General features: G+C 38.9%; 1 protein-coding gene across 3 annotated transcripts in view; it reads left to right on the plus strand.

Moving 5' to 3' along the window:
• Positions 1-2,363, plus strand: part of Ppp1r1c (protein phosphatase 1 regulatory inhibitor subunit 1C) — a 113,681-nt gene extending 111,318 nt beyond the window's left edge. For all 3 annotated transcript variants that reach the window (XM_052182788.1, XM_052182790.1, XM_052182791.1), the window contains one exon: positions 2,275-2,363. In XM_052182788.1, the coding sequence (XP_052038748.1) occupies positions 2,275-2,363 (89 nt within the window). The remainder of the gene's footprint in view (positions 1-2,274) is intronic.
• The last annotated feature ends 22,475 nt before the right edge of the window (positions 2,364-24,838 follow it).

Raw genomic sequence — 24,838 nt, forward strand, 5'->3', positions numbered from 1 at the left:
AAATACAGTTCAAATCAAGATAAGCAGACAGACCTGTACTCAAATGCGGACTGACTCAAATTAGTGACTAATGTTTAAGTGTGTTGGCATTTTGCTTTCTAGGGTTTTCCCATTTACCATATTAATATCAATTAGGTCACTAATATGCGTTTAAATTCTCAAACACAGTTTCGTTACCTTGTAGATGAATGGAACAAGTGCTGGAGTCAGTGGTACTTTACCAAATTTGAGGAGGGACAGTCAACCTCTGCTCAGGAAACTGAGTGCCACACCTGACATCCAGCGATTTCAAAGGGACCTTAAGAGTTTCTGCACCAGGTTTGCTAGCAGTGCTATAAACCTATGAGACCTTGGCATCTTAGAAAAATTGGGAAAAAAATCAGCTGAGATACCTTGACAATGGAACTCTGAGGCTTATTTACCCAGCACACACAGAAGGGTGTGTTAGAACTCCCCTAAGCACCACCCACTTTTATAGTTCAGACCAGATCACTTGTGTTCTCAAAATCTCAGCACCTCCAGTGGTGAAGCTAATTCCATCACAGACTTCTGAAGTTTGGTAAGCTCTGCATGCAAAACTCCAACAGAGTGTCTGGTTGAATGCAATGAATTCCCTTCCTTTACCCTCAGCATTCAGACTTATTTCCGTGTAAATTATTGTAATGAGGCAATTTTCAATTTCTAATAATAATTCTCTCTACAGTCCCATGCTAATAGGAACTGTGAGCATTCTATATATGATACTAAAATATTAAATATTATTATACCTGATCATTTATCATATGTTTTTGCAAGATAACACACCAAGTCTAGATATTTCTTGCCAAATTGTGTACTGAGCCTGGTGACAACAGTGCATAAGAATTCACATGTCTCTTGAGTCTTGGTTTTACAGAAAACCTGAGCTTTATCTCACTTTTAATTTTAAGTTTAAACTAGATTATTGCTCATGATTCTTAAAAATATTCAGAGAACAATCGTTAAGAATGTAAAAGTATATGAAAACTGTCACATGTGCAGAGACCAGCTTGTCTTAACAGATTATAGTCAAGAAGACTTGAAGACAATTCTGCTGATTAAATTTGGATGTAATGGTGATCTTGTTTTGTAATAAAAAAAGAACTCTGAAGATAACTTATTGTGAAATTGGCAGGGCATATACTAAATTGTTTTTTCATTAATTCAGTCAATCAGTTAGATTAATGTGTTAATGAACACACACTCTCAGGTCGGCATCCAGCCTGGTATTCCAAAGTGAGTTACACAGTCTCTGCCATCAATGAGTTTTGTCTAATGAGAAAGTATAAACAAAATTCCATAAGGCAATTGATGCAGAGAGGATCAAGTGGAGCAGGTGGATCTGAGAGACAACTTCCTAACTCCATGTGGGAAGTTGTGTTCTCCTTCAGGAGAGAAGAGCTGGTATCTGATGAGTGAGTGAAAGAGAGTTAGAGTGTGGGGGAAGGAGAAGGAGGAGGAGGAGGAGGAAGAGGAGAAGGAGGAGGAGGAGGAAGAGAGGAGGAAGAGGAGAGGCAGAGGAGGAGGAGGAAGAGGAGGATGATTTTTAGCTTGAGAACAGGAGGAAAAAAGCTTAGAAGCTTAAGTGAGCAAGGAATAGTCGGAAGATAGAGAAGAAATTACTAGGACAGGTGGCAAGACAATCCAATGAGGCTCACCAGGCGGGGAGAGGCCAGATCGTCCGAGCAGAGGGTGTAAGCAAAGCTATTCCTATAGGCTCTTCCACTCCGTAAGCCTAGTTATTAAAGAATTTTGAACAATATGGTTCCATAATCCAGTGGGTATGAAATGGATAAAAAAAGGCTAAGAATATGGTGACTGTCACTGTTTTAACAGTACAAAAATGGCAAACATCCCTGTGGTATTATGACTTTGTAAGGCCTTCCTTGTAATTGAGTTCAGTGATAGCAAAAGCAATATTTTCACTGAATTATAATAAGAACTAGTGAGCATATCTTTAGTTAACAGGTTTCTCCTAGAAGGAGAAGATATAGTTATAAAAGACACTCTGTCTCTAATGGAAGTTTGTCTGGGTGTGCTTTTACTGCTCAGTGAATGAAATGGTTTATATAGGATACATTGTTGAGATTCTTGGATAAACACACACACACACACACACACACACACACACACACATGCATGCACACACACACTGAAAAGTTTTCTACTTCACATTTTTATTAACTCTTTCAGCCAAGCAGTGGATCTGCCAGTAATAAAATTCATTTGAATTTTGCACAATTTTTATAATTTCAGGTGTTAAGCATCTGAAAGGCCAGAATGGCTCGGCGTTCCCGGAAGAAGAAGAAAGTGCAAGTGAAAGAGAAGAGAAGTGGAAGCATTAATTACCCATCGGTGGCAAGGGGGCTTCTTGGAAATAGCTGGACTGTACACTCTTCTGAATATCCAATGGTTCTCCAAAGCTCCACCTGCAGCATCCTCGTCTGTCTCATCCCCCACCCTCACAACAGTGTGATCCCCATGGAAGCCTCCTTGACTGAACTGTGAAACCGAGGGCAGGGTCTTGTGTACCACTTGCAGAAAAGAATAGCACTTATTTTACCGCAATTTTTCTTTTTCACTAATCAAACCTAGGAATCTGCTACCATGTGAATGTTCTCACTTTGATACTGCCAAAGCTTAACTCCTCCTGGCCTATGAGATGACTTACATTCTAAGGTCAAATGCACAAAAAGTACAAAATACATACCAATGTGCTTGGGACAAGTGTGAACGGGGATTAATGGAAGAGGAGCATCTTTGGAAACTTCTAAGTAATAACCACATTTAGCATGCTTCTGTGTCTAGATCAGACCAGGATTTACTTCAAGAACACAATGATAGGTCGACGTCAGTTGTCTTGATTCAAAACACCACATCAGATAGGAAAGGATTTTCATCCAACAGCGTGTTACCAGCTCCTTAGAGAAACAAATGTCCCTTTACTTTCTAAGCCATGCAATGTTGGCTTCTCAATGTCATCTCATCATTGAAAAGGAAATGCTAACTTTATAATAAAACATTGCAAAGCTCTTCTGCTTTTTCTTTTTCTTTTAACTTTTTAAAGTTAAGCTTTGTATATTGTATCACTTTTGTTTGTCTGTGATTTTCATGGTCTCTTATTGTTTTCTTGGTGCTAGAGAATGAACCCAGGGCTTTGTATATGCAAATATTCCTCTAGACTGTCCTCAGCCTTATTACAGTTTAATATATCCTGACTGTTTTGTTATTTGTCTCTGTGATAGAATAAAAAATGTCTCATTAAATCAGCCATAGACTCACCCATTAATTCGACAACTATTTTTTGTAGAGTTATAAAAAAATCACTATTATTTGGATATTAGTATTGCATCATTCCATCTTTCCCTTTCTTGTCAGTAAACCTTTCTACAAACCACCCCTCAGCCCTTTTCAAATTTGTCGCCTCTCTTTTCATTAACTGTTGTTACGTACATATCAACAACTATTTTAAATGGCTTTTTTTCCTAGGAAATTACTCTTGGGAGCCATAAATATAAAGGAAAGCTTATTTCCTCTCTGGAGCTAGGACTACAGAGGTTTTGTAAGACACTGGGCATTTGTCACTATGACTTTAATTCAGATTTCTGGCCAATGGCTAATTTTAATTATTCATGATATATGAATGCACAATTTAGTGGATATCGGTAATTTTGTTTCTACACTGTGGGTTTTACTGAGATTCAAATGTTTCATGAATGTAAATGAAGATCCATCAAAAACCATTAAAGCAAGGGGCTGGTGACATAGGTCAGTGGGTAAGAACACCTGTTGCCAACTGTAGACTTAGTAGATCCCTGAAGGATACAGGCAGGAGGAGAAAACCAATTGTCTCTTACTTAATGAAAGATATTGTATGCCTCTCACTATTACCACACTCCTTGGTATGTGGGATACACACACACACACACACACACTCACACACACATGCATGCACACTAAATAATCATAAAAAATCATTAAGAGAAAATTAAGAAAGGAAGAATATTAAAATGTGAAATTTACTATAAAATTTTAAGATGCAAATCCAAAAGAATAAGATTGTTTTTAATTTGAGTTTTATAATGTAGCAATTAAGAGTTATGTGAAATTATTAACAAATGTAGTAGAAATAAGTTTCATTCAGCGAGAGGCATCCCAAGACTGGATGTTATTCCCTAGTGTCCATCATGTCCTCTGTCTTCCTCTTCCTCCTCCTCTTCCTCCTCTTTTTCTTTCTCTCTTCTCTCTATGTTGTCCTTGCTAAATCAATAAACCATTAGAGTTTATTGCCACCTGCTATGACTATTTTTCTTCCCAAGTTCTTCTCTAATGAAAACATCATTATGGTCCATATTTCTTGTAAATGCTTTTGAGTTTTTTGTTTCAAAACATTCCTGATATCCTTTGAAAGTTTTTGATTATCCCTGGGGTGCTAACAAAATAATACCCACCTTTTCCCTTTCCTTGAATGGACACTTTTATAAGTGCACCCCTCCCCAATCTCAGGTAAACAGGAAGGATCCAAAGTTCTCCCTGATTTTGTATTATCATTTTAGGACTTGAGCAGCCTGACTTCTGAGCTGCTTTCTTTTCCTCTCTGTTGTTAATGGTATCAAACGATGAGGTGCATATTTTCCTTGGGGAATGTTGTTTCATCTACTCCTTTGTCCACTCTCAAAACAAACCAATTACAATTTAAAGTTTAAGTTTTTCTTGGGAAATGTGTGAAATTCTTGCACAATTGAAGGAGACTGAATCTGAGATAGTGGGCTTTCAATTTCCTTTTCACACAGTTACAGTCTACATTGAAAGCCTGTTTCCACAAGGAGATAGTATGGCCTTACTTTGGTTGAACAGGCAAAGAAACTGACCCATACCCCTTCAAATTCTATATTCGCCAAACTTCACTCATAAGATGATATAATAGTTAATAGACAGACTTTGAGTTACTCCAACTAAGGCTCAAATTCAACCTCAACCAAGCCTTAGTCTCAGTTTTCCAAATCTCCATTTGCAAAATAAGTTCATTTGATTTGAACCTACATTGTTTTTGAGACTTGAGAGATGGGGGAACTATAAAATGCTTTGATTAGCCAAGTGGACACTGCTACCACAGCTATAAAAGATTCAGAAAGCATCTGTGTAAACTTCACCTGCTGTGTAAATTTACCTACTGTGTGAATCTCACCTACTGTAGGAACACACCTACTGTGTGAACCTTGTCTACTGTGTAGTCTTTTGGAATGTAGGGTCTAGTTATCAGCTCTCACTCACTCTCTAGCAACTCTGTTCATGTCTTAACTCATCAAATAACTAGCATCTGAGTGCTAGACTGGTTAGCCTATGTGCCTCTGCATGGTCCTGTTTCTTCTCCACTGAAGACTCTAGCATCCCTTTATCTCCTCTCCTATGCCCGCCCTTTACATATCATGAAATCACCTCCTAGACAATTTCTTAGGTAAAACATCATCATTTCCTCACAAACTTTCCTTGGCACTCTTGTGACTCACTTTGGGACCCTTGGTTGTTTGATCTGGAAAGAGAAAAGGGTAAAGGTTTCAGATTATATTTTGTCTCTCATACTGAAAAAAATAAATGAAGAAAATAATGTCATAGAGCAGGCAGCTAAGGCAGAACACTTGCTGCTGGATGATGTGAATTTGTAGTATCCTAATAATGGTCTGAGTTAAGGAGCTATACTCCAAAACAGAATTTCTATGCTGAAACAAAATTTCCATCATTTTTCTTTGAATTTCCAATATTTCCTAAATGTTAAGAAAGATGGTTTTAGACTGGCCATGATCAAGCTTTTTTATTTTATGCATAGGATCAGAGTATGTATAAATGTTCATATCTATAAGTTTCATAGTGATTATTGTTTAGGGTGGGGACAATTTAAAATGAGGCATATTTCAAGTCAACTTAAAAACATATTCAATGACTCTAGTAGTACCCCAAATCACAAATATAAGACATAATATACAACTCAGTGAACTTTAAGATTGATTTGTTTGGATATTGCTATAACAAGCAACTTAAGTGTATTTCAGAGTCCATTGATTTGCAAAATAGACTTATTAAGTCATAAAAAACTCACATCACCACTGCATGTGCTTCTCATCTGTATCTAAGAGCAAAGTTCAAGGGGAAAATGAATAATAGCAAAGGCAGGTCTGTGTATATGACAGTGTTTATGCCATTATGCAATTCTGAGTAACGAAGATGCAGAACGAAATACTCCTTTTCATTCTATAAGTCCAGATTCCAGGGGAAACATTCCTCAGAGTCATCTATTTGTTGATTAATAAATATGTTGGTAAAATATGAAAACTCTTAAAAAACTAAATGATTGTATTTCAGAAAGTCATGCATTCTAAAGAAATAAATATAAGCAAAAGAGAGTCTAAATGGAAGATCTCCACTCAGCCCCTCCCCTCAGAGCTCAGGGAATGCTTAGGAAGAGGAGGAGAAAGAATGTAAGAGCCAGACAGGATGGAGGACACCCAGAGAACATGGCCGTCTGAATCAACCAAGCAAGCCTCACATGAACTCAGAGCCTGGAGCGGCAAGCACGGCCCGCACAGGTCTGCACCAGGTCCTCTGTTTACATATCATAGCTTTTTGCTTGGCACTTTTTGGGAACTCCCGAGAGTGAAGATGAGTGGATCTCCGATTCTTTGCCTCCTCTTGGGGCTGTTTTCATTCTATCAGGTTGCCATGGTCAACCGGGATATGAGGGTTTTTTGCTTTATCTTATATTTTATTTGGTCATCTTTGTTTTTTCTTTTTTAGAGGCCTGTTGTTTTCTAAAAGGAGACAGAAAAGGAGTGTCTATAGGAGAGGAAAGAGGAGGTGATTAGGAACTGCAAGGAGTGGAGGGAAAACTATGATTGGATATATTATACAAAAAGTATCTATTTTCAGTAAAAGGAAAAAAATTAAAAAAGTAGACTGAGGGGACATCGTCTTTATAGTAGTTATTAACTCAGAATTCCGTATCTTGTATCTTGATTATGATTGCCTCCACTCCTTCCCCACCTCCCCTAGCCCCTCTTCCTCCCTGCTTTTGTTTTATAAGAGACAGTCTTACTCACAACAGCTGCCTGCCAGCTCTCTGGCTCCTACAATCTTCCCACATCCTCCTCTGTTTGGGTTAAAATGACATCAAAAATAATGGAAGTTATTTTGCAAATAAGGCCATAACTGGAGAGTGGTGGGGAGAAAGCTTCCAATCCTTCAACAGTAAGCAAACAGCGTAAAATACTCTCCATAAGTGAATACACAGTTAGACAGAGGTTGTCATTCAACTACACATCTTTTTCCGACATTCATTTTGGCACACAAATATTGATTTAGCCACTTCCCCATTGCATTTAACTGTCTTATTTTACGTGGGTAACAATGATTTGATCTTGAACTATAAAGACAAAAATGTATGAAGGAGGATACTTGAAGCCTGAAAAACAAAATGGAATTAAAATGCAATTGGATTCAGCTTCATTTTTAAGTCTTACTCTGCTAATAAGACTGCATTTTCTCCCCTTTTATGACTATTAATATTGATAAACTAATCTGAGGGGAGGTGAGTGTTGTGGCCTCTAAGAGCCTGTGACACTACTGTAATATCTGAGCCCTCAAGAATATCAGAACAGTGGGAGGTATTCAGCATGTGGTTTGGGGAACAGGTGTTAACTTACAAAGGCAGAAGAGCCAGAGGCTGAGAAGAAAAGGGAAAAAGGAAACTAAACCTCAGAATGTTTGGACAGCACATGAACTTGCTCTTGTTTTCCAGAGGTGACACCACTGGGAAGCTTTGAATTAGAAAACATCACTGAGAGACTGGAGAGATCGCTCAGAGATTAAGAGCACTGGGTGTCCTTCTAGAGGACCTGAGTTCAATATCCAGCGCCCCCCCCCCCCCCATGGCTGCTCACAGGGCCTGTGACACCACAGGGGCTCTGATACCCTCACATTGACATACATTGCAAGCAAAATATCAATGCATATGTAGAATAAATAGGAATCATTAAAAATAAAGAAAGTGTCGCTGAATTTTGGTTAACGACCTTTGTGTAAAAGATGGAAAATGTAAAGCCTGGAACTTTCCCTCATATATATATATATATATATATATATATATATATATATATATATATATATATATATATATATCACTCAAGAAATTTAAAAAAAATGTCGGGAATAAAAGCTTTTGGGGGCAAATAACAGAAAATTCAGCACATGATGGTACCCAAGCTGCTCTCTGGCAAGCAGTGGAATGCTCAGATTGGTGGCAGTAGAGTGACAGGCTGTTATTTTCCTTAACATTCTTGTGTTGTGACTAAAGTGCAGGACAACAAAGAGAGGGAGGTCACAAAAGGGAGTTCTTCAACTACTGTCCAATGGCCACAACAGTGTCACAAGGCCGTGCCTTGGTAAGAAGGAGTTTTGGAAAGAAAATAATTTTTAATTGGATTTTGTGCTCCCACCCAACTGCATTAGGGTTCTCATGGTGTAAGCGCTCATTGGTATTGGTGAGAAGCCAAGAGTATCTGGTTCTCAACAAGTAGAACTTAGGGACTTGCCTCATCCCTGGGGCATGGAAGAACTAGCTGCTTGTGAGTGTTAAGGAGCTGGAAACATTAATAATCAACAGATCTTTGCATAATATACATATTATTTGCATAAATATGCATAAGTAAGGGAATTTTTAATCTAGATCCACAGCTGGATAAAACAGTCTAGATAGTCTCAATCACTCCGTACTGCTTGCACAGGATTGTTTGGTGTGGTTTTATATTTACATTTTGTGAACAAGTGACCAAAATCCTAGTTCAGTTTTCAATAAATATGTGCAAATATTTCTGACATTCTCCACATTTATTACTTGTTGAGGATATAGGCAATAACAATATTGCTTAGTTCTTTTAATATATTGGTGTGTATTGAAGTGATTGAGACAGTCACTAAATATACCAATTAATATGCAAATAACATTATTTCAGGTAATGACGCATTACAGGACACACAGGCAGTGTCTTTTCTTCACTGTACAGAGTGACATTAGGCCAGCTCCTTACCCGCTGTGGGACACCATATACCTGGGAGATGAACAGATTACCACTCACAGGTCCTTCTGATCCTCAGTTATAAGTTTCTCACATCTAATTCTCTTACAGGAGCAAGCAACCAAGAAGAAAAGAAGAGATGGGAATAGTGAAAGGCACCTGCATTAGGGGAAGATGGATCAGAAGAGAAAAGGGACTGTCTTGTGTGACTAGACAGCAGTCAACAGAATAAAACGAAGTCATGAGTCAGAGAGATGTATACACATATCTAGCATGTAATGGCATAGTACTGTAACTGAGTATTTTGTCTTGGAAAACTTGGTCTTAAAAAATGACTCTGTAATCTGTTTTTGTTTGCTTGGTTTTGTTCATTTTTTTGTTGTTATGTTTTGTTTATTTGAAACTTCTTCCAGGAGAACTTTTTAGACACAAATCGCTAACTGGATAATTTACTCTACCTATCCTGTGAACTGTTGCTATAAAGTATTGCACACCAAGTTTATTTTTTCACAGAGATTTATGTGATGTAATATTAAATTCTCTGGAATGTGCCCACTGTGTTCTGGGGTATTTTCATTTTCTCCTCCAGGTATAAAACACAAGTTGATAACAACCAGAAGCTGGCTTGTCAGTACTGTACTCCTGCCTGAGCTTGGAAAAGCACTACACAAATGAACACTGGCTCCAGGGCCCCCACCCTTCCTCTCAGACTCTTGTCAGTTGACTGGACTGCCCCCTAAAGTGCTCTTGATATTTTATACATAATGGGGACAGCTTTTCAGAAATGCTTTTATTTTTATTTGTGCTAGAACTATTAGTCAAGCTCCTTTCTATGGTTTTATTTCCCTCTATAATGAGAAGGAAGAACTAGAATTGAGATAAATTTTAACTGAATTATTTTAAGTTTTGTCCTGGTGAAACCTGAGATGTCTCTCCTATAATGGGGAGGCTTTCAAACACATTTCCCTTGTTTCTGTTTCAAATTCCATTGTGTTTATTTATCCTCTTGTTGCTTTTTCAAATTCCATTGGTCTTGATTCAGTTGAGCTCCAGAGATCTTTTAGAAGTTGGCATGATTAAGCACTTGGGGTTGTAACAGTGAAAAAGGATAGTATTGTCCTTCTTGCAAAATATAGCTAGTAAACTGGTTAATACTGGTTTGATTCTTTACAATTAATAATGTGGCTTCATTTACATTTCTTGGTTAGTAATCCCATTAAATGTGTAGATAAGATTCACTTTATACATATGGAGACTTAACTCCAAAGAAAAGAAGTGGCCTAGAGTGACCTTGTAACTCGACAAGCCTTTCTATTAGCTTACGATTCATGAGAGAAACCATCAGATTTGTAAGCTCAGAAAAGCCCACTTCCATAGGAACCACAGGCTCCCATGGTTCCTGCAATGGCCTAGAGAACAACTCATAACAAAATCTCTGGAGTTTCAGGCAGAAAACACAAGATACTTTTTGTCATGTTGCTGGGTGAAAGGAATAAACTTAGTTTTTTAATTCTTTGGCCTTGGCTTAAACTAAGGACATTTGTGCGAAGTCCAACAAGTGGAACCACCTCTTACAGCAGGCTGGACAGTTTGTAGATCTTCCTCCTCCTTTACTCCCTTGTCCTTCTCCTCTTCCTCCTTCTTTTATTCTTTCCCTCCTTCTTACCCACCTCCTCCTCTTCCTCTTCTTTTTGTTTTTAAGAAGGGGGTCTCACTAGGTAACCATGGCTTGCCTGGAACTCACCATGTAGACAAGGCTGGCCTTGATTGTTGAGATCCACCTGCCTCTCCAGTGGAGTGCTGAGATCGGAGGAAAACACCACCAGTCCTTGCTTAATGTTTCATTTAAAAAATCCATTCTGTTTTCAGAGTACTGGAGAGATGGATCAGTGGGTAAGAGTGCTTGCTCTGCATGTGTGAGGACCTGAATTCAAATCCCAGTGTGCATGTAAATACCAAGGATGGCAGTATGTATCTACAGCTACCAGCACTGGGGAAGCAGAGAGAGTGGATTCTCAAAGCTGGTTAGCCTTCTAGTAAATGGCGACCTTCTGGTTGGATGGAAGACAGTCTCAAGGTTGAAAGCAACAGAGAAAAAGACCTGAGATCTTGTTATGGCCTCTGCATGTGAGTCCATGGGCATTCCTAGACACACACGCGCACACACACACACACACACACACGTCCCCCATACCCATACACATTTCAAAGTTTAGTTTTAAAAATAAACTTGACTGTCTCAAGAGTATTGCTGAGTTTGTACCAATAAGCTGTAAGAATCACAAATTATAAATTATAAAATAATCACGAGGATCATTTTACACATTTATTATTGCTTTTCCCTTAACTCTGCTCAGGACCTGAGACATAATAATTTTCACTTACTGCTCTTAGATTCTGTCTTTCAAAGTACTGTATTTCTCAAAAGTACCAAAGGTATGGCTTTCTTTACTTGAATCAAAGCAACAAGACATGGGAAATTTAATCACACAAGTAGCTGACAGATGGCTGAAGAGTCCTTCAATCATTTCAAGGACTTGTCTTTTCTTTCTCTCTTTATTGTTTCAAGGCATCACACAGAAAGACCGGTTTCTTATTACAGTGGCCCTGCAGCATGGGCTCTGGGGATGGGATTCCCTAATCATACTATGTTACCATATGTTGCTATCTGCTTTCTTCTTTTGCTCTAATGGGACATAGACTTCTTAGTTTAAATTTGTTACTTGGTTATTGCGTTTTTTTCAAGTGATTGAAACACTTATGTGAGCCTTTATTTGATTTTGAGGAGATACTGTCTAAAAACTTGGCACAAGATCAATGAGATTAAACAGGGATTGTCTGTCCTACTAAACGTTGGTTTTGTATGTCAGCTTCAGCTTTCTTGTTAAAGTTTACACTGGAGATAGATGATAACTAAATTGGTTTTTAAATGAATTTGTCAAATGAACAGGAAAAGTTACATTAAATTATCCCAAACTATATCTCTATAAATAATTAACATAATATTTCAAAGAAAATATAGTCACCAGAGTCACTTTCTTTGTTTGATTCACATAATGTGAAATTTAAGTGTGTGTCTGTTGAGAAATAGGAATGTTTCTGTGTATTAGATTCATGCATTTAAATATACATGTAAGTACATGTGAAATGTTTTACAACAGTAAAGTAAAAATAAAATTTTTAAAGAAAAAAGAAAAACCTGCTTTCTATTAAATAAAGAACACTTAATTATTCATAAATACTTCCCAAGTATTCCCAATATTCTGTGTTGTAGAAGCTCAGAAAGAATGTAGTGAGTGAGCTGAGGAGAGGAAAGGCTAGCCTTTTCCCTCTACACATGCTTGTTCCTTGACACATGCTGCCTCTTGGTAGATTTCTGCCTACTACCCCAGGTTATCCCACATGAAGGTATCTACCACTCCCTGACTGTTTCTAACAGTACATTCTTTTTGGTGTGTCTAAAGATTATCATTGGAACATTGACTCACTCAGACTGTGTCTGAGTCCTGGTTCACAATGTGTCTGTTTTCTGAGGAACCGCCAGACTGATTTCCAAAGTGGTTGTCCCATCTTACAATCTTACCAGCAGTGGAGGAGTGTTCCTCTTTCTCCACATCCTCGCCAACACCTGCTGTCTCCTGAGTTTTTAACCTTAGCCATTATGACTGGTGTGAGGTGAAATCAAAATGTTTTGATTTGCATTTTCCTAATGACTAATGATGTTGAGCATTTCTTAAGGTGCTTCTCGGCCATCCGAATTTCTTCAGGTAAAAATTCTTTGTTTAGATCTGTACCCCATTTTTAATAGGGTTATTTGGTTCCCCGGGTTCTAACTTCTTGAGTTCTTTGTATATATTGGATATTAGCCCTTTATCAGATGTAGGGTTGGTGAAAATGTTTTCCCAATTTGTTGGTTGCCAATTTGTCCTTTTGACAGTGTCCTTTGCCTTACAGAAACTCTGTAATTTTATGAGGTCCTATTTGTCAGTTCTTGATCTTAGAGCATAAGCTATTGGTGTTCTGTTCAGGAACTTTCCATCTGTGCCCATGTCCTCAAGGGTTTTCCCCAGTTTCTTTTCTATTAGTTTCAGTGTGTCTGGTTTTACGTGGAGGTCCTTGATCCATTTGGAGTTGAGTTTAGTACACGGAGATAAGAATGGATCAATTCGCATTCTTCTGCTGCTGACCTCCAGTTGAACCAGCACCATTTGTTGAAAATGGGCTATCTTTTTTCCACTGGATGTTTTCCACTCCTTTGTCAAAGATCAAGTGACCATAGGTGTGTGGATTCATTTCTGGGTCTTCAATTCTATTCCATTGGTCCACTTGCCTGTCACTGTGCCAATACCATGCAGTTTTTAACACTATTGCTCTGTAGTATTGCTTGAGATCTGGGAGACTGATTCCCTCAGAAGTTCTTTTACTGTTGTGAATAGTTTTAGCTATCCTAGGTTTTTTGTTATTCCAGATGAATTTGAGAATTGCTTTTTCTAACTCTGTGAAGAACTGAGTTGGGATTTTGATGGGTATTGTGGTGAATCTGTAGATTGCTTTTGGCAAGATGGCCATTTCAACTATATTAATGTTGCCAATCCATGAGCATGAAAGATTTTTCCATTTTCTGAGGTCTTCTTCAATTTCCTTCCTCAAAGACCTGAAGTTCTTGTCGTATAGATCTTTCACTTGTTTGGTTAGAGTTACACCAAGATATTTTATATTGTTTGTGGCTATTGTGAAGGGTGCCATTTCCCTAACTTCCTTCTCAGCCTGCTTATCCTTTGAGTATAGGAAGGCAACTGATTTGCTTGAGTTGATTTTATAACTAGCCACTTTGCTGAAGTTGTTTACAAGCTGTAGGAGTTCTCTGGTGGAGTTTTTGGGTCACTTAAGTATACTATCATGTCATCTGCAAATAGTGATAATTTGACTTCTTCCTTTCCAATTTGTATCCCCTTGACCTCCTTATGTTGTCTAATTGCTCTAGCTAAAACTTCAAGTACTATATTGAAAAGGTATGGAGAGAGAGGGCAGCCTTGTCTAGTCACTGATTTTAGTGGGATTGCTTCAAGTTTCTCTCCATTTAGTTTGATGTTGGCTACCAGTTTGCCGTATATTGCTTTAACTATGTTTAGGTAAGGGCCTTGAATTCCTGTTCTTTCCAAGACTTTTAGCATGAAAGGATGTTGAATTTTGTCAAATGCTTTTTCAGCATCTAATGAAATGATCATATGGTTTTTTACTTTGAGTTTGTTTATGTAGTGCATTGCATTGATGGATTTCCTTATATTAAACCATCCCTACCTCTCCTGGGCATATACCCACAGGATTCCCCGGCATGCAATAAAGACACATGCTCCATTATGTTCATAGCAGCCTTATTTATAATAGCCAGAAGTTGGAAAGAACCCAGATGTCCCTCAATGGAGGAATGGATACAGAAAATGTGATATATTTACACAATGGAATACTACTCAGCAATTAAGAACAATGAATTCACGAAATTTTCAGGCAAATGTTTGGATCTGGAAAATATCATTCTAAGTGAGGCAACCCAATCACAAAAGAATACATATGGAATGCAGTCTCTGATAAGTGGATATTAATTAGCCCAGAAGCTCTGAATACCCAAGGCACAATTAGCATAAGAAATGACTCCCATGAAGATGTAAGGAGAGGGTCCTGATCCTGGAAAGGCTTGATCTAGCATTGGAGGGGAGTATCAGGACAGAGAAAAAGGAGAGAGGTGATTGGAGAATGAGTGGAGAGAAGGTTTATGGGACATATGGGGAGGGGGGAACTGGGAAAGGGGAAATCATTTGGAATGTAAACAAAAAATATAGAAAATAAAAATATATAATTTATATACAAAAAAAACCAAAAACCAAACAAACAAAAAAACCAATGTGTCTGTTCCTCTCACTTGGTGACTGCAAGATCTTAAAGGATCATCTGCTTTCTTATTTGGCTAACATGAAATTTGTGGGATGGGCCTTGATTGGTGTGTGTGTGTGTGTGTGTGTGTACGTGTGTGTACATGCACATGTGTATGTATATTTGTAGCTCAGTGTTTCTCAACCTGTGGGACACAATCCCTTTGGGATTCGCATATCAGATATCCTGAATATTGGATATTTATGTTATGATTCACAACAGTAGCAAAATTATAGTTATGAAGTAGCAATGAAATGATTTTATGGTGAGAGTCACCACAAATGAGGAACTGTATTAAAGGGTAACAGTATTACGAAGACTGAGAACCACTGATATAATTGTTTTCTGAGGTAGGGTTTGATCAGCTGTGTAGACCACGCTGCGCTTTAACTTGTGTTCTCTCTGCCTCTACATCAGTTTTGCCTTTTTTCTGCTAAAACCTGAATGACTGATAATCCAATCTTTATTGTCGAATACACAATATTGGCTTACACTTTGTATGGAACAACCTCCCCATCATGTGGACTTTTAGAATATTGCTATGGAGTTGAAGCCATGCTGTATTACTGAAATTACAGACATCAATTTACTTTATGGGAAATGGGCACGGCCTCTGGAAAATTCTTTCTTGTATAAATCATATCCTAAGTGTCACATAATGTTCTCAGCATCTTACATTTAATCATTCCAAATAGCCCTAAGTGATAAATATTCCTAGTGTCTCGACTTTAAAAATAAGAAGAAAAAGCTCAGACAACAACACAAGCTAGTAAATGATAATCCCAAAACACCTGGGACCACATTTCAGTATTAGGTAAAAAATTTCTTGTCTTTGGTCTTCTAAACAAAACTCAATAAAATAATATCATATGGATAAATACCAATCAATATTAATTTCCTTTCACTCTAGGCCAGCAGTGTTTCAAGCACTCTTTAGATCCTTAAAATATTCATTATTATTTTACCATTTAATCAATGTCTTTATGATTAGAGTTTAGAAAATGTCAATGTTAATTGCTAGAAACCACCAATTACTGAGAATTAAACTCATTCTGGTTCAAAATCCAATAGGGTTCCCATAGTTAATCACCAAGGTTACAAGAAACCACCTAAGAAATGTGAGCTTAGCTCCTGAGCAGTGTGATAGGAGCCTCTGTGATGACTAAACATGTGCAGCAGCAGACTTGATTCCCTGGGGCAGAGAGGGGCATGGGGAAGCCATAATGCTTCTCCTGTATAATTCATGTTTGTTTTTAGTAAGCTATTAAGAATTAAAAATTAATGCACTCCCCAGTTGTCTGCTTTGAGAAAAACAAGAATGTTTAGGGATTCTGTAGATCTGTAGGACTTCTCAAAAAGGTCTCGTTTTGACCGATTTAACTAAGGAGGTAATCTAGAAATTACCTCAATCATATATCAATCAGGAAAAATAAGAATAAAGGCCTCCACCCACTTTTGTTTATATATTCACCAAATACCAACAGTGCTCAGCACTTTCTTACTTTCAAGTCCAGGAGCCAGACGTGATAATGAGAATAGCTTTGTTTGAGAGATGCTTCTGTGTAGATTCTTGAAGGAAGGAGTGGGACAGGCAGGTTAAGATGGCACAGAGAACAGTGAGACAAGGCAAGGGAAACATTGTGTACAAAGGCCTTCCAGAGACCCACAGCAGCAAACCCTGTAAAAGACACTATCACCATAAGCACAGGCTCCACTGAGACAGTGAGGGTCCTACATAAAACATGGATAGGCAAGGGGTGCTCAAAGTGAGTCTGTTGCCTAAGTGATGTCATCGTCACCTTGGAAGGATGACTTTGGAAAAGGACATACATGTGTGCTTGTTGATAGAGGTTGGGATACAAAGTTGGTAAGTGCTTTGTTAGGGCAAGAGGTCCTTGTGTAATGCATACTGAGTGGAACCCTGGGAGTTAAGCTATTCCTCTGCTTGCCTGTCTCTCAGGGCACAGGTTATTTGTCCTAAAAGAACTCTACATGCTCCCTGGGCCCAATCTGTCATATGGCCAGCCTTACCTCAAGAATAGACTTAACTTTGTAATTAATTTTAAAAGAAAAGAAGAAGTGAATGGAGTGATGAAGAAGATGGGGAGGTTGCAGGAAGAATAGGAAAGAGAAGAGACATGGGAAGAAATAGTACGATGATGCTGGCGCTACCAAGCCTAAAATGTTTACCCTGCTTATAGGGAAATCTGCTGGCCTTTGATGTAGAAAAGAAACATTTTATGAAGAGGAACAAGGGGTTCAGTGGACCAAAGTATGGATTCCAGCATTCACCTAGTAATTCTGTGTCCCAGAAATTCCTGTAACTCTAAGACTGAGCGATCTTAGGCTCACTCTGACCTCCATGAACACAAGCATGTATGTACGTGCACATGAGCATACTCCCCAATATAGGTAGATGGATAGATGACTGACAATAGACAGACAGACAGACAGATGAGATATAAAAATCTAAAAAAGGAAGAACAGTAGAGAGATTTAATTAACTGAGTGGGATTTTTCCCAAGACTTGGGGAGAAGTCAAATATTTCCACCAATAAGATCTAAAGACCTGAGCAATGGAAAGCTCTTCAGATGGTGAGAAGAGATGGAGCTTTCAATCTTCACAATGGTAGCATTTAACTTTAATGTGGTCCATGCTGTGGTAAGTTTCTCAACAACTAAAGAAAATAGCTAGCATGATCAGTTCAGCCATTTCTTGGGGGCTTCGTTTTATGTAGCTTTTACTTGCTGTTGGGAATTGGACCCCATACCTCAAGCATGTCGAGTGCATGCTGCTTAATGAACTATGTTCACAGCCATGATTTAATGTGAGAGATCAAGAAAGTCATAGAGGCTTTGATTCTGAAAACTAAATCCTAAGTCTGGATCTTCTAATGGAAGATACTTGAACACACTGTTTCATCTTTCTTTTTTATCCCCATTTATAAATGGGTATTACAATAATAGTCATCTCTTATACTTTCTGTCAGAATTAAGAAAACTATCCATTTTCCTTGTCCCTCATCATCTGAGGCACTCCAGAGATCTGGCTCTTGGGTCATGAGGGTGGGAGAACAGGACCTGACTCTCACCAGCTATAGCGCTAGAGAGGGCAGTCCCCCACCCTTGACCCCCACACCTTTCCTAGGCAGCACAATAGAGCTGGCCCTTGTGGTGGGGGCTTGGGTGAGCTGGTCAGAGAATGTGAGAGCCAGAGAGCTGGCTCAGCTCCTTGCTAGCTGCAGCACTTTTGAGAGTGGGCCCCACATCTTGGTTGGGCAGTACAGCAGAGCTGACTCTGGTGGTGTAGGTGCAGGTGAGCTGTCTTTGAGGACATAAAAGCAGGAAAGCTGACAGGATATCTTGTAGGCTGAAGCATTGGGTAAGCTAGCCAGGCAGTGCTGGAGAGTTCACCCTTGTAGTACAGGTGCTGGAGAGACTAAGGGTTGCCAACTCAGTTGCCACTCAGATCCAGGGCTTTGAGTTGGCCCACCCCAACATCTACCTCATCAACCAACTGTTATAGAGTGGAGAATGCCTGGGCCTACAAATACATAGATGCAGGATCTCTATGACACAGGGCCACAACAGAATATCCAAGAGGAGTCCAGCATTGATAGTGTAGCAGAAATCAGAGGCCTCAAAACAGACCAATGACTCATTACAATGAACATTTGCAAGTAAAGATGTGTGGGCAAAGGAATACACAGTTGCACACACTGTGACACTATGCAGGTTCCTGCCAAGGACCAGCCTCAGCTTGGAGAGAGGTTTTCAGGAAAAGGTGTTTGGGAACAGTGAAATAAAAGAATTGAAGTCAAATCATGGGTGGAATCTGAAGGCCTATGCTTTGCTTGAGGCAACTTTCCAGCCTGCTTTCTCTCTGTTCTGATTTCTCTGGCAATCTTGAGACATCTCTCTCTCTCTCTCTCTCTCTCTCTTTCTCTCTCTCTCTCTCTCTCTCTCTCTCTCTCTCTCTCTCTCTCTCATCCACTTGAAACAGTTCTCCCTTGCTATTATAAAAAAAAATTCTCTGGATAGCTTATCTCTTGCAGAACATAAGCCCACTCTTACTTTACATATCAATCCAGTCATTTACTCTAGGTTCCCTTTTGATTATCCTATGAATCAGCATTCTGTGAACCAGCCCCTTAAGTCTTAGGAGACGACAAGCACACATTTTCTTTTAACACTGCAAAAGAATGCAGAGATCTGCCTACCTCTGTGAAGCACAGACAATAAGCTAGCTGGGTAGGACCCTGTCCTGAAATTACCTGAAACTACCACATCTGGTCTGACCTTGTCCTGCTCCAGGCCAACTCTGAACGCAAAAGTCTGTCTGCCTTTGTAATCATAAATATAAAATAAAATAAAATAAAATAAATAAATAAATAAAATAAAATAAAATAAAATAAAATAAAGCAAAACATACCTAAATCTCTTTATCTCCTTCCTTAGTCTCTTTCTGACAAGGTGGCTCACAGCGCAGCTGCTTTAGTTTATTTAGATTTTTGAATCCTCTAATAATTGTTATTGTATCCTTATATTTTGCCAAGTTGAAAATTATATATTTTTGAACTTATACTTTTATAGTTCTTTTTCCCCATGGGAACTTAAGGGCTGTCCTGAAATTCCCAGCATTTGCCATTTTGCTGAGACATTGGCCACACCTTTGCCTCCCAGACTCATGCTGTCTCTGATTATCATGAAGTCATTAATATTAACAGAGAGGACATTCCTTGGAAGAATGTGAAAATACGTGCATTATTATACAAACAAGTTTTATGCTCACAGCAGACATCCACACTTGTAGAGGCCCACACCTGTTGGTTCTGTCCCAGGGACAAGAACATTGTCATTCAGTCCCTACCAAGGCCATTCCAGAACCAGTAGGTTCCACAAGGAAATGTTTTTAATAATGCATTGTTTTGCTTTGTTTAATTTTTGTTTGGTTTTCATTTTCTTTGTGGGGAGGGGGAGGCTGTAAGGGAAGGACACTGAGATAAATAGGATTGGAATGCATGATGTGAAACTCACAGAGAATCAATATAAAGTAAAAAGAAAAGAATTAAATAAGTTGTTAAAGGTAAGGAATAAAGTACTTTACAGATCTGTGTATATCCTCAGTTCATAGAAAGTATTATGTGTTCAAATACTACTGTAAATAAATACATTGTAGCTAATACTCTTGGTATTGACTCAATAAATTCTACATTCCAGTTCTACCTGAGGATAAAGGTATAAAAAAGACGATTAACCTTCTTCAACCTGCCAGTGAATACATGTATTTAATCCTCACCACAACTCTCAGTGAAAAATCCTGAAGGTATTCCGGAAAGTTAAATTCAACTCCAATTAGTTAGCTGCAATGAATTGAACTCCAATAATGCTTGCAAGATTTATTAGACTACAGGAGAAGAAAGTAACAAGAAACAAACCTCCTTTTTCATAGAATGTTTAGTCTACCTCGAAAGCAATGTGAAGAGTTCTTATGTAATCAATGCTCTGCATAATAAAAAATGGAACTGGTTTAAAAGCAAGTGACTACATGTACATTGGTTTTATATTAAAAAGCTTTCTTGAAATAGGAAGTACTTTCATATAATTAAGTCTTCCAAAAGGGAAAGTGCGATTCAATTATTTGGAGGAGATAGAAAACATAGTTTGTAAGGGGTGTGTGTGTGTGTGTGTGTGTGTGTGTGTGTGTTTGTATGTTCTTGATGTATGTGTGTGTGTATGGGATGGGGTCGTGTGCACATACATGCACATATGTATAGAAGCCAAAGTTGCCTTGTCTGTCACCTTGCTTACCTGAGACAGGGTTTTTCCTTGGCCTGACAGATTAGACTAGATGGTTAGTGAGTCCAAGGTCTGCCTCCCTTCCTTCAGCAACCTGGAATAATAAGTTCAAGCTACCACGTATAACTCACCTTCTTTATCTGGGTTTTGGGGACTGAACTCAGGTACTCCTGCTTGCTATACAAGCACTTTACAAATGGAGCCACCTCCCCAGTCTAAGTTGTGACATCTTAAGTCTCTAATGTTTTATCTGATGTCACTAAGCTCCATACAGTCATACCAACAGACCTACTACACATGCATACAGTAGAGTAACATTCATCCATGCACAGCGCACAGATTGTTATCTCCAAATAAACTTTATCTACAGGTAACACAATCGCGGGATGTAGAAACTAGCATCCTATTTGTAAACTATTTGTTATAAATACTCTGGTGGCACATCCCGGTGGATCTGCGACCTAAACCGGAGGCCTCTCACTGCCTATTATGTTGTGTGAAATATTAAAAAGGAAAAAGGCAATCCACGCTACCATCTGCAAAGCATCGACAGACAGGCTGACTTGTTCTCAGCCCAGTAGACAGGCTGACCTGTTCTCAGCCCGGCAGACTCTGACTCAGAGCTCTGAAATCTCTCCACCTGGCTCACTAAGCTCCCATGGTGGGCTGTTGCCATGCTTCCCAATTCCAGTGGCTGTCTGCGGTGCCCTATCACTGTATCTTTCTCTGGAACTCAGTTGAGTCACTGCATGAAGGAAAACACCATACAATCTTAGTTTAGAATCTACAGGTAAAACCATCACTGGACGCAGAAACTAGCATCCTAATTTTGTAAGCTGTTTAAGTTATAAATCTCCCGGTAGCACATCCTGGTGGATCTGCCACCTAAACTGTGGACCTCTCACTAGCTACATTGTGTCTCCATACTCTCTCCTGTCCAAAAGTAAGTATCTTTCTCCTGCCTCCCCTCGTCTCCAACCTCTCTGGGTTGACTCTCTCCAACTCGTAAGTCCCCAGCTAACTTGCCCAGTGATTTGTTGCTTGAACTCTTTATTCATTAGGAATAAAGAATTCACTGCCCCAAACTCTATCTTAACTGACTTATAAATGAGTATAGTACTTATTGCTGGGGTCCAGGAATTGCTTCACAAGCCACATGAAAACTTGGTTAGACAGAGAGAGTTTATTGAGCATATATCCAGAGCCATGGCACAGAGTTGGGAATTAAACCATGATCCTGAGGTAAGATCCTGCAGTATTTTTAAGGCCAAAGCCCACAAACATTTGTGTCAAGTTATTTCCCGAATCAGGATTTAGGGATAGGGTATTTCATGTCTTTGTTGTACATTTATCCTCTCCCATTGACTGGGGTGTTCAGATGAAGCAGAAGACATGCTTTGTCTAATATTCATATCCTAACTTGTCTACCAGGATGGGACTTGTCTAACATTCATGTCTTAACTTGCCAACCAGGATGTCAGTTCCCAGAGAGGTCCTGGAAACTTAAACTTTACCAGATACTACTCAAAATGGAAGTCTTATTTCAAATATTTTCTTATATTGGGGCAGGTGTCTCTCTCATGTTGGGGTCCATCCCAGGTGTTGGCATCCAACCAAGGAGCAGTTTATACCATAAAAGCTTATACACAGGTGCAGGAAGTATGTTGGGTGGTTGCTTCTGGACCAAGCTTATTGTGGGTAACTATATAAAACAGTTCTATTGACTTTTATCAAGATTGGTTTCCAAGGGCACAGAACATAACAGATAACAATCTTGACATTAGAAAGTTTCCTAGTAACAGCAGAAACATATGAGAAAGCTTCCCTATTGTGGCAGGCTAGCTAAGAAACTGTTACCTAAGCCTTAACATTTTACCTAGACCTTAACACTCCATCTAGGCCTTAATATTTTACCTAGGCCTTAACACTTCTGATAAAAATAATTTCTAGCAAATGAGCTCTCTGGTATAATGTCTTCAGGATGAGCACATTAAGAAACTGTAGATAATTATTTCCACATGTAATAATAGTTTAGAAATAACTAATTTTCCAAATAAATTTATGGGGAAAATCCCCCACAAAATTCCGGTCATCTTCTGGAGCCAAAGATGTTGAAAAGGAAATGAGAGAAGTAACTTTCGTTTCCTCTCAGGTGGAGATCCTTCATGTACTCTCTAGTGGCAAATGCTATCCACAAAAGGATACCTTCTTTTGGAAAAGGAAATTCTAATTCAGTGCATTAACAAACTGCTACTGGCCATAGACCTTTATACTATTATACGGCCTTCGTGATATACACACCTCTGTGGGAATGTGGAAGTTAACCTTGTGAGGGGAAAAAGCAGAATGGAGAGCGAGGTGCCACAGACTCCTCAGAGTCCTGATGTGCCAAACACAGCATTTGACCTAGATGGCTCTTGTCACACCAGTGAAACAGCAAAAAGGGACTAAGACCAGGGTGGCGGCCACTTCCCCAGAGGTCACTGAAGCCCTGACAGGTGAGTTACCTCATTAGTTAAGGCTTTCATTGGAGCATGGTGACAGTGTGGTGAGATCCAATTGGCTGAGGATTTAGAGGTTTGAGATTGGCTCAAACAATGTATGTAAGCTTATGGGCTGGGCAATAAACTCAGATCTGCATTCCAGATACTGGCTTCAGGAGTCAGATTTCCCAGAATTCATCATGCGACTCTCTCGCCTCTCTCCCCCCAATCCTCGGTCTCATTCCCACATACCTCAGCTTTATTTATTTCAAGATGCAATAGCACTCTGGTAGCTGTTAATAGTTACTTTTCAGGAGTTAAAAAAAATACATATTTGGTTTCTCTCCAAAATTTTGAAATTCAAATTAACCATACATGAATAAGCTCAATTTTGTTCTTCCTCCCATACTTGGCTTTCCTAACCTTTGGAGCATCTGAATTCCAAATGGCCTAGAATGTGCTGAGCAATGAACTCTGACAGACAGACGTGCCCAGAATAGAGGTGTTGCCACAGTTAAGGCCTTTTTTGTGATTAGTTCTGCTTTGAGAAAAATTGAATGCTATGGACTTTGTATTCAATTAGAGGAACTTAAAAGTTTTCCAGAACTTTCCAAGACGGAAATTCAAAGTGGAAAGGCACACCCCCCCCAAACCAAGAGGCAATTACAGCCTTGCTCAATTATACTGGGACATATGCTCAATACTCAGAAGACAGAAAACTTTACCCTTGTAGGAACAAGACATGTTGTCACCACGTAGAAGACATTGCCCAACTGAACAAACACAATTACCTCAAACCATGTACAGGTAATTGGTTTTCCTTGATAAACCAAAGAATTATTTGTTTATAACAGCACTTCTTGCCCCTGAAGAACTCCCTTAATATTTACCATTCCCTCATTCCACATCCTGGTAAAGTCCTGCTAACTATATCACAAATTAAGGCCTGTCACTCACAACCCTGGACTCTGAACTATTTGCCCTGTGATTCAACAGCTCCTCTTCCTTCCAATAATCAATGTAAGTTCTGTGTTTCACGTTCTCTAGCTCAAATCATTTACCTCTCCTGAAGACAGCCCCCTACCTTTCATCCTGATGGTTAACCCACTTTCATTCTGCTAAGTACTGTTTAAATGTATTTTCTATTCATCTCTATGTTCCAAGGTTGCCCAGAAAATCTAGCAGACAAAAATGAAACACATTTAAGACTAGTAGCTTTGCAATATATGTGTAACTTGTAAAGGGTAATCTTGGCCATTGTATGCTCACTAATGCAAGGATAGTGTGTGATAGACAAATGGCAACTCAGTAAGTTCCTATTAGTTTTGCAAATTTCTTTTTACTTCCCAATTTTTAAGAGTTTTGTCTATTTTTATTTTATGTGTATATGGTTTGCATTTATGTATGCATACACTTGCAAGCCTCGTGCTGTCTTGCAAAACCCAGAAGAGAGCACTGGATACTCTGGGACACAAATTATACATTATTGTGAGCTACTCATGTGGGTGCCGGAAACTGACCTCAAATCATTTGCAAGAG

This window comes from Apodemus sylvaticus, chromosome 5 (genome assembly GCF_947179515.1).
Source record: "Apodemus sylvaticus chromosome 5, mApoSyl1.1, whole genome shotgun sequence".
Classification (NCBI taxonomy): Eukaryota; Metazoa; Chordata; class Mammalia; order Rodentia; family Muridae; genus Apodemus; species Apodemus sylvaticus.